A 10,628-nucleotide genomic window follows, 5' to 3' on the forward strand; every position below is an offset into this window, starting at 1 on the left:
GCGGGCGGGTTTCTGCCGGAGCTGGTGCCGGGCGGGCCGTCTGCACGGGGGGAGCCGGGAGGGCGGAATCTCTGCCCGGAGCGGCTCGTGGGTTGTGGGGCGGGATGCGGCCCTTCGGGTTACACAGCCCCCTCCCCAGCTCTGCCAGAGAGAACGAGGGTGGAGAGAAGCCCGTTCCTGGCTGGGGCGTTCGGTTTGCTGCGACCTCCTGCGTTTCCGCCTTCCCTCCTTGGGGCGGGTGGGGAATCTGACCTGAGGGGGATTCTGCGTAACTTGCAAGCTTGCATCCTGCATTGCGATGGCGGCTATTCCAAGCGAAAGCGCTTCCCCACTTCCTCGGCTTTCCACTCTGTGGATCCAGAGTGCCCACAGCGGTCGGAAGGCCTCCTCTTAGCTCCTGCCATTCACATGGCCACTGGCAGAGGAAGTGTTGCTGAAGGGGCTGCCCCAGACCCTGGGGGACGGGGGGTCCGGAGTGGTCAGCGGCACATTCGGTCCTTCACACGCAGCCTGGCAGTAGCAGGAGCCGAACCTGGGTCCATGGAGGGCTTTGTCGCCGGGGCATCGCCGTTCCCCAGGGCGCAGAGAGAGCATCCCATAGAGTGCCGTCCTGAGAGGCGCCCCCGTGGGGCGCACGTGGGACTCAGTCTCCCAGCTTGCAAAGGCCTGAAGGGCGCGTTCCAGCCAGAGGAGAGGCCTGCAACATTCCAGTGCTTCAGCCCCCTCCCGTGGAAGCCCGTCTCGGGTATTACCAGATGCTGAGAAGTGCCAGGCGCTTCCAGGTTGCGCAGCTGTCCTCCTCAGGCTGTTTGCTGAAGGGAACAGGCCGCGGGGGAAACTGAGGGGCCGTTGCCATCATACACGCCGCCCCAAGAGAGCCTTCCATGGTGGGAGGCAATGCAGTCTGCTAAGAGGTGCATTGAAGCCTTGGTCCCTCACCGCACACTAAATGCTGACTTCGTGTTCTCAGATTAAGCCCAGTGAGTTCCCTGCAGAAGTTTGGTTACTGGATTTGTCATTGCTGCTGGAGCAATTACCTGGGAATTCATGTTTAGTTTTGCAGTCTTAAAGGATAATGTTAAAATGTTGATGAAGAGTTCCTCTGGTTGCAAGGAAACCAGTCGCTGAATCCCACTCCCTTTTCCTAGGGGGAACAGGAACTGATTCATAAGGGCTGGTGCAGGGATGCAGTGATACCACGAGTGAACAGGAAGCAACTGATTTAAAGCAGCAGAAGCCAAGAAGCAACAGCTGCTTAAAAGAGAGGGGAAAGGAGGAAGAACAGATCAAAAGGCCCATTTCGAGGAGAAATTCTGAGGTGCAGTCCTTGGGCAGAAAAAAGCCATACAGCGGGTCTGCAAAATAGATGGGAAAAGAACGTGGAAAAGCACTGAAATGTTGTGGACTGAAGGTTACATCACCTGGGTTCTCCCTAATCAATCATATCTGTTTGGGCAGAAAATGGCAGGTATGAAAGAGCAGGGTGAACGTTTTAGTCTTGTCCAGCATAAGCTTTTGAAAAATATATTCCTAAGGTTTCTGTAGTTAAATGAGCAGCTGGTTCATTTTGCCCTAAAAAAGACACTGTAGTTGATTAGCTTTTGATAGGGAAAGTTGATCATTTGCATGCCTGTGCAAGAGGCTTTTCTGGTGTATCTGAGATTATATCAATCCACTTGGAGTTGCCAAGACGACGCACCACTTCACAATTGGACATCTGAGCAAATTTCTACGCCGTTGTCCAAAGAAGAATCCTTGAGGGGAATTTGCATGATCGCTTAATGCACATAATCCAGGTTTACATGTAGGATTGCCTCAACTTTCTGCAGAGAATCTATGGAGGGGGCAGAGGCTTGGGAAAACTGGTCATTTCCTCTGAGGCCGAAGGGGGTGGGTCTCCCAGCCCGGTAAGTGCGCACGCGGCCACAGTCTGCTCCTTGGCTCCGAAGGTGAGAGACGGACGCTGGGCCAGTACTTTTCGTGTGGGGAAGGCCTTTTATGTAACTTCTGTTTACAAGGATGACTTCATTCCCTTTCTCGTACTGTATGTGTCCTTTCGGTAGCGGAAGGAGGGTGAGAATTCCACTTCCAAAGTGCTCTTAAAGGCTGCTGTGCGTTCCAGCCGCCCGCGCTCACTGTAGGAGCCGCTGGCTTCAGTTTGCTAGCCCTTGAAAAAGGCAGGCAAGCAAAAAGCTGCACCTGTGATCTTAAGGATTTTGGTTTAAACGTGCCCCGCAGCTTATTCTGTCTGTGATCCATGATTTTTGAAACGGTCCCTTTTCTCCAAACGGAAGGGAACAGTGTGAGAGTTTCGACAAGAGCTGCCTGGGGCATGCAGGGAGCTGCAGGCCTCCTTTTCTGCGTCCAAGTTTGCCCAGGATTGTGCCCCAAGAGAGCAGCGCTACCCTGGCTGGAGTCATCTGGGGAGAACCACGTGCGATGCTTGTGATGTGAAATGCAAACCTGGTCACTGTTCCAGATCTGTGAGTGCTTAATAAAAGCCGGCGATGACTCAACAAGGGACGCGCCTGCTGATGAACGAAGTTTGGTTTCCAAAGTGCTCTCCTAGTCCTCCCGCCGGAAGTGTTTTCTGGAACCCTGCCAAGCTGGTCATCCATGTTGCCTCTTTCGCTCGCATCGGGCTCCCACTCCACCGCAGCCCGTCCTCGGGAGGGTCCGGCTGGAGCAGGTTGCTCTGTTGTGCCTCCCCGAACCACCCAGGAACCGCTTATTTATTTCAAACATTTTTATGCCGCCCCCATCGCAACGAAGCCTTTGGGGCTCCTTTTGCACCCGGGTCAGACCAGGGAAAAATTCCACAGCAAAGGGCTCACTTCAACTCTGACCTCCGTCCAGAAGGGCGCCTGGTGGTCCAGCGTGACGGGCAACCAATCTCAGCTATGCGAGGGGATGCCGTCCGACGCCGGGGGTTGCCTTCCTCCTCCTGAACCCGCCATAAGGGGGGAGGGGGCGACCCCTGCCAGCCAAAGGGACTGGGGAATCACCCTCTTCGTTGCTGGAATCGCCGACTGTGTGGGCTCCCGAGGGCCCCCCTGTGGCTCCGCACCGTCCCCCGTGCCCGAAAGCTCTCCAGGCCGTTCTGTCTGTGGCTCCCTGGATGGAACCCGCCTACCCCTGCGCTCCCCCCCGCTCCGCTTTCCCCAGCACGAGGACCCTCTCCAGGGCACCCGGCCTTCTCGTGAGGCACCCAAAGTGCAGCTGCCGCCGTGTTGTCAATTTTGTAGGGAAAGCGGTGCGTTTTGGGGGAAACCTTATTCATTTTAGTCCTTTGTTTTATATAAATAAGTGAACGGCCTTCGAATGCAGAAATCTGGCCATGTTCTTCCGGATGCCACACAGCGACCTGTGATCCCTTCCGCCTTGAAGAGCCCAGGCCGCCCGGGTCTCCTGCCCGTGGCTTCCTTCCCCACCTGGCTAGCACGGGAGGGGGCGGCGGGGCTCCCACCTCGCGGCAGGACAGGCAAAAGGCAGGTTGCAAACCCATCATGGCTGGTCTAGGGTGGCCTAGTTCCTGAGGTGACCACGCTGGGCCAAGGGGGCGCCCGTTCCCCCCAAGAAAGGGAGCCCGGCTCTCCTCTGCAGTCACAAGTGCCGAGGAAGCGGGCCCTTTCACAGAAGGACGCCTCTCTGCTGCTGCACAGGAGAAGGCATTCCAGGGCATGTGCAGAGGGGCATTCAGCAATCTCTTTGTGCTGCCTTGTGCACAGAGGGTCCTGCCATGATTGGGGGGGTCTGAGGAGAGGGCTTTGGAGGAGATTCGCTCCCTGACGCCAGCCCGTCCCCGGGAGGGTTCTTGGCTATCAGCCGGTCCCAGCTGGGCAGTCTCGCTGGTGCTGGCAGCAACCGGGCTTTTGGGGCCCATCATACAAAACATCTCGACTGGTAGGTTGGGCAGGGCTGCCCAAGGTGCAGCACATATGGGGTTCCCCACCCCCGAAACTGAATCCTTTGAGGGAGGCCAAGAGCGCCCCCAGCAGGCCACCACCTCAACCAAGTATTCTGGGGGGGGGGTGGCAAGTGGGTCGCAGCAGCAATACACACGCAGCCACGTGGCCCCCTGAAGGCGAACCTCAATTTCTCTGGCAGGCCCTTCACTGGACGCGCCCTGCTCTGCCCCACGCATGAAGTGTCAGCCTCGGGTGGGGCCCCCTGGAAGTCCCTTGCGTGTGGAGGCATGCGGGGCGGGGGGGGGAGGCCAGAAAGGACTCGCCAGGCCACCGTGTTCGGGTGGCCTCCCTCCCCCTCGCAGGGCGCATGGATCTGCCCGTGCACGCGACCGAGCGGCCGTGTCTGCAGACTCATGCCAAAACAAGCACGGCCGTCAAGGTGCTGGAAATCCTCAAGTGCCTTAGAAACGCAACTGCGTCTCTTGCGCAGGGGCACGAAGAGGCTCTTCTCAAAACATTTGCAAGCAGCTGAGCGACCCCGGAGGAAGGGACATGGATTTCCTCAAACGCGCCGGGTGCCATTTGAAGGTTCCTCTTTCTCGCGGTTTTCGGCACTCGCCAGCAGTTGCTTCCCCAAGTTGCTTGTTGCTTCCCCGAGTCCTGAAGGAGCCCAACTCTTCACTGTTTAGTCCTCCGGAGGAGCCCGATGCTGCTCCCTTCTCCTTTATGTTGCTACAGTGACCCCGTAAGGCAGGCTGGCCCAAAGGTGTCCAGTGCGCCGCACGGCCGGACGGGGCTTTGCACCAGGGTCTCTCGGCCCCCCGCCCAACATTCCAATCGCTCAACTGGCTTTTGCACCAGCGGCGGAAAGGTCCCCCTCCTTCCTTGCTTGGAGGCCAAGAGTGGTGCTCGGTGCCCTCTCACAGCCCCCGAGAGCTCCCCCATGGACGACCCTGCCCCCCTGGGTACACTCGCAACCCTGAATTCCCGGAGCATCTTTGCTCTTTGATGCACTCTGGAACTTCCATTCTAAATTTCAAAATTCTTTTTAAACCAGTTAAAGGTGTAAAGATTAAATACCCAAAGACCACCAGAAGTTTCTATGCCCTTCACGAGGCTGCGATTCTGATTGCGTTGCAGATTTTTTTTCTATCTGAAGTTATTTTAAAAATGACACCATTCTGGGTAAGCTTGGGCTCTGTAAGCATTTATTGCTACTCCAGAGGTCTGAATATTTATACCCTTGAAAATTAGATCACAGGCAATTAGATGTGAGTTGACGGGTCCTCTCTGCCTGGGAATGGTGGGAGCTGCAGGCTGACACACCTGGAGAACAGGGGTGTGGGAGTGGGCATGCCATGGGCCGGGAGGGAGGTCCGCCCCTGGTCCAAGAGGCTTGCAGTGCAGAGGGGGTCTGGGCAGCGGGCGAGGACTATGGCCTTGGTATCTCGGGGAGGGCAGTGAGGGCCACTGGTCCCTCCAGATGTTTCGCCCCCAGCTCCTATAGCGACGGAGCCAGTGCTGAGGGATTGTGGGATCTGTCGGCCAAAAGGAACTGGATGGGGTGGAGTGGCCCTTGGCGCACGTGACCCAGCTGCGTGAAGAGCCTCCCAGCACACGGAAGGTGTCGGGTTTTGGGAGGCTGCAATGATCCCCGTGCAGTGAGATAAGTATTTCCCTCACACCCAGGAAAAAATGGGAAAGACTTTTCCTAGACTACGTCCCCAAAGGACTGGATTACCATCCAGACAGTTTTAGAAAAATCGCTGTCAAGTGCCTCTGGGGTGACACAAGATCATAAAAGAACGAAGCGCATCGGAGGATCGGGAAGGCCTTCTTCAAGGGCCCTGGGGGATTCCCCCCCGCCCCGTGGCGGCCAGGCTGGTCCTCCCGGCACCAGTTCCAGGGGGCTGGAGGGGCCACTCCCCTGCGGAGGAGATGGGAAAGTCCACTCCCACCAGCCCATCTGGGCACGTGGAAATCCGAATTCCACCCAACCGTCTTCACAAAGGGCGCCATTCCCCGTCCAGCCTCTGAACGGGCCGTCGCTCAAGTCCTTAGCCCCAGCCCCTGCATGTCGGCCAGGGACAGCCCGTGAACGACGTCCTCCAGCTTATAGAAGGCCTGAAACACGGAGGGAGGCACCGCGTGGCACTCCAAGTAGCGCCTCAGCTGGGCCAGGCTCTCCATGACGTCGGCCTTGGTGGGACGGGCTGGCAGGGGCTGGTCCTCCCGCTTCCGTCGCCCTTCCGCCGCCAGGTCTTGAGCCGGCGGGTCCTCCGGGCCCGCGTCAGCCCCTTCCTGCTCCCCAAAACACTCCAGCCCTTCGTCCACCAGCGCAAACTGCTCAAACTGCTCCTGCGTCTGAAAGCCTAGCGCCCGGATCACGTCCACGGGGGGAGTCGGGAGGCGGGGGCTGGAGCCCAGACCTGCTGCGCGGAAGCCGCTTTGAATGGTCCGGGGACACACTTCGGACCAGGCCTGGACGACCGTGTGGACGGCGTCCAGCAGGGTCGGGTGCCCGGAGAGCTGACCTGGGGGCGCCGCAGGGGCTCGGCCGTCGAGCGCCACGAGGAGGCGGGTGAGCAGCCTCCTCCGGTAGTGGCACCTGAAACTCTGGATGGCCCCGTGCTCAAGAGGATGGACCCGGGACAGGCCCGGCGGCATGAAGACCATCTTGACGTGCGAGAGCTCGGCGTAGGGGTGCGCGCCACACTGGGCCAGGAAAAGCACCACGCTCCGCCGCTTGCATTTCATGTCCTCGTTGAGTTTCTGAAGCCACTCGGCGAAGATGGCCGCCGTCATCCAGGCCCTGCTGTCTGCGCGGTAGGTGGCGGGCAGGAACTCCTGCGCTTCGGCCCCTTGGAAGGGGAGCAGCTTCTGGGCTTTGCCAACAATCAGAGCGTCGCGTTTATCCGAAGCGTCCATATTGGTGCAGAGCAAGACGGTGAGCTGCTCCTGGCCTGCCTCCCTCTTCTCCAGAGCCAGGTCTTCCGGAGTGGCTCTGAACAAGATGGCCGCCTCGCCGCAGGCGTAAATGTCGGGCGGGTCGTACCGGCTCAGGATGCAGGGCAGCAGGGTGTTGTCCCAGCACTCCGCCTCGGCCCGCTCCTCGGGAAGGGGCCTCTTCTGCTTCGCACCAGCGCTGCCCAGCCAGCCGGCTGCCAGCTCTGGCTGCCCAAACGCCTCGCACAGGTGCCCGGCCCGGCCCGGCAGGGGCACCCCGTTGTGGGGGGCGCTGGGCACACAGCTGCGCTCAAACCACTGAAGCAGGGCCGTGCTGCCCGGCACGGCCTTGTCCTCCAGCTTGCGTTTGCGCCCGGGGTTGGCGTTCTTACACCACTCGGCGAGGATGCGCTCCTTGTTCTTGATGATGCGGCAGATCTGGGGCTGGGAGACGCCGAAGCGCTTTGCCAGTTCGCTCTGGGACACCTTGGGCCCCTCCAGCATCTCCAGCACCCGGACCTTCTCCTGCAGGGACAGCTCCTTCCGCTCCTTCCTCTGCACAACCGTCTCACTTGACAGGGGCAAGAACCTCCGCCGGCACCCACTGTGGCTGAAGGAGCTCCCCGTGGCGGCACACGCCCCTGGCCGCGTGGCAAGGGCCACGTGCTCCACAAAGCTCCTGCCGCAGTCGCTGCAGATGTATGAGCACGGCCCGGCGTGGCTCAGCTGGTGCTTTTCCAACTCGCCCTTCTGGCCGAAGTTCTTCCCGCACTCCAGGCACCAGTGTGGCAGCTCCCCCATCCGGGGCCGGCACATCCCAAAGGAGGCATGTCCCACCCGTGGGCCCCCCAGAGGCCCCTCGTCGCCGGCCGGCCCGGAGTCACTCGGCAGGGTGTCTAAGCAGCCGTGCCCCAGCCCAGCGGAGCCCAGTCCATTTTCTCTGCCTTTTCCAGCCAAGGGCTCAGTGGGCGCTTCCTGCCTCGTGGGACAGGCCTGTGGTCCCACCTCCTCCTTGACTTGCTTTGGAAGTCGCTCCTCTCCTGGGGAAAAAGGCGGGGGGGGGGAGAGTGAAGTGAGTGGCCAAGTGAGCCAGAAATGGCTCCTGCGTCGTCTTCTGGGACCTGTAGAAGAACCTGCGATTCAAAATCCATTACTGATTTTCGGTCACCCCCCCCCAGAACCCAGGCTGCAAAGGGGCACCCGCCCCAGACGGAACCCACAAGCCACCTCTGAGATGCTAAGGGGGCAGCCTATGAAAAGGACAGGAAGTTCCACTGCAACAGGGAAGTACGTTCCCCAAGAGGGCTGCGCATGTGCAGGAACCAAATGTGCAGCGCCTGCGGCCGGAGCGCTGCGCCTCTGGTCCACCTGCCGTCCCGTTCCAGCCCAGCAACAGCCCAGACAATGGTGGGGGAGAACAGAGGGAGGACTGGGAGACGCTGCGGCCCCCTTGCTCCAGTGGCCGGGATGGGGAACAGGCTGAGGGAGAAGAGCCGACGGGGACGCAGGAGGTGAGAAGACAGGAATCCAGAGGAGGAGGAGGAGGAGGAGGAGAGGCGTGGGCCACCCCAAGACTCTTAGGATGGGAGATGCAGAGATGCTTATCTCAAGGCCAGGCTCTCCAGGTGGGCAGGTGGTCCCTGGGAATAGCCAAGATGGGGACTTGGAGCAGGGGAGTTTCTCAGACACAGAAGAGGTGGCCTGGCTCGTGCCCCCAGGATGCGTCATCAGCAGAGGCGGGTGGCATGCAGAGGGGGGTGCTTGTTTCCACAGGGGCCCTCCCCAAAGGAATGGGGCATAAGGAGAGTGTCCAGAGGTGAATGCTAAATTGGGTTCGGCAAACTGCTTTCTGCATGCTCAGCGATTCATCCTGGGTGTTTTTGCTTCTGGAAAATGCGTTTGTCAAGAAAGAACATTTTGCAAGAAAGGCCTGTGGCTTTGAATGTGCACAGGAGAAACCAAGCTCCCGACAGTCCTGTCACTGGCGCGGCCCCTGCAAGAGTGCAGAACAAGGCATGCCTCATGTGTCCTATCGACCCCGTCCCGGCTCTTCTGCTAGGTAGCCCCCCAGAGCCAAGGGGTGTGCTCCCAGGGACATTCCCGGGGGCTCCAAGCCTCCCAGGGGAAGACCAGAAGATCTGCGGGACTGGCAGCAGCAAGGCTGCACATTCCGCCCCTGCCGCAGCCTGACATCCCCACACCCAGGGGCACGAGTGGCAGCGAGCGAGCGAGGCAATGGGCGTGCAAAGAGGGCTCCCCCTATTCCTGGTGTGTTTCAGAGAGGTTTAATTTCTGGGTTGCCTTCGCAGGCGACCACGCCAGGGATCAGCCGTGGCTCCAGGCTCCGATCAGATAACCAACCGTGATTTAGCGAAGCGAGACTTGGCAAGTGTGAGAATCGGGGCCCGATCCCCCCTGCAAGGGCTGCAGAACCAGGAACAGCTCTGCAGGCCCCTGCAGGGAGCAGGCGCGTGGCCATCGTGCAGCACAGCCGGAGGGGCCCGAGCGCTCCGGAAAGGGCTTCCCCGTGCCACTCCTCGGTGCGCTGGCCCCCACACCTGCCTTGCCCCAGGTCCCTGCTCCTGCCTGCCTGACTCCTGCCAAGCTCCAGCCGGACCCTGCCCTGCCAGGGACCTCCCTGCAACCTGTTCTTCCTGACCTTGCCCTTCTCCTGTCTCAGTGGTATCGGACCCCTGGCCTTCTGTCCGAACCCTGCTGCCTTGCACGTTTTCTGACTCTGGACTGTTGGGAATGCGCCGTTGTGCCTGAGAACCTCACGCAAGGCCCCCGCCCTGCAGCTGCGCCCAGGCCCGGGCATCATGCCTGTGCTCACCCGCTGCCCACATCCTGGACCTGAAAGCAAGCCGGCAGCAGGCGATGGCTCTTGCTTGTGATTTGTAGCTTGTTCACATTGCAGGGATGGATTTGGACACAGAGACAAGCCCAATTTCGACAAACCACATCACGCTAGAGGCAAACCAGGCTGATGGGGTAGCCAGGGGCCACTGATGCTGCCCGAGACCATCTGGTTCAGACCCAAGGGAGAAGATTCATGTACTCAAGTTTTCCCAAACTTGCATCTTCCAGATGCGTTGGGATACAACGCCTATCATTGGCTACTGGGGATTATGGGGACTGCAATCCAACTCCTGGCCAGTGTCAGCTTAGGGAAGGCTGTTCCTGCGAGTTGGTCGTGGGCAATAGCCAATTCGGAGCACCTTTTCCGCCAGGGACGGTCACTCACGCAGAGGGCAAAACTAGGCGAGCCAGGCAGCCAGCACCCCCCCACCCACACGGGCCTCCCCAGGCAGAGCAGAGTCGGTCAGGCACGAACTGCACGGTCCCCTCCCGCGCCCGCAAGGCCGCGATGAGTCGCTCGGCCGCCGGCAGGGGCAGTCCACTTTTGGGGGGGCCTCAGGGCTCCTGGGGAGCACTTGTCCTGGAGCGGCCCCCGCCCTCCATGCACGCGCGGGCGCGGGCGCGGCCGCCGTGCTCTGCCGGGGGCGAGCGAAAGGCACTCTGCACATGCTCACGGGCTCCCGCCAGTCCTTGCCAGGCCGGGCACGGGCTCCGCGCGCCTCACCTGGGTCTCCCGGGGCGGCGTCGTTCCGGCTCATCCTTCGCTCGGGCGCAGCCGGGGGTCGCCCCCCCCCCGCGGCCTAGCGCGGCCCTCGCCTCGCCGGGCCCCGGGACGAAGGGCGCCCCCGCCTCCGGGACCCCGCGCTCGGCGCCCGACCCGCCCGGCTGCCTGCGGGGCGCGGCGGGCCGGATGCG

The 10,628-nt window shown here is 60.7% G+C and overlaps 1 protein-coding gene across 1 annotated transcript; it reads right to left on the bottom strand.

The window, feature by feature from the left end:
• Positions 1-5,099: 5,099 nt before the first annotated feature.
• LOC123017869 (tigger transposable element-derived protein 3-like) lies at positions 5,100-10,489 on the bottom strand. The gene is made up of 2 exons (XM_044419508.1): positions 10,438-10,489; positions 5,100-7,894 (listed from the first exon to the last, which is right to left on the bottom strand). Exons 1-2 carry the CDS (start codon positions 10,469-10,471, stop codon positions 5,958-5,960), a joined length of 1,971 nt encoding a protein of 656 aa, XP_044275443.1. The 5' UTR covers positions 10,472-10,489; the 3' UTR covers positions 5,100-5,957.
• Positions 10,490-10,628: the final 139 nt, after the last annotated feature.

The sequence above is a fragment of the Varanus komodoensis genome, unplaced genomic scaffold (assembly GCF_004798865.1).
Source record: "Varanus komodoensis strain SLA01 unplaced genomic scaffold, ASM479886v1 scaffold104, whole genome shotgun sequence".
NCBI lineage: Eukaryota > Metazoa > Chordata > Lepidosauria > Squamata > Varanidae > Varanus > Varanus komodoensis.

Coding starts and splice junctions, on each gene's coding strand:
- LOC123017869 (XM_044419508.1), bottom strand. CDS start 10,471: ATGAGCCGGAACGACGCCGCCCCGGGAGACCCAG. Junction 7,895..10,437: donor CGCCGCCCCGGGAGACCCAG/GTGAGGCGCGCG, acceptor CTTTTTCCCCAG/GAGAGGAGCGACTTCCAAAG.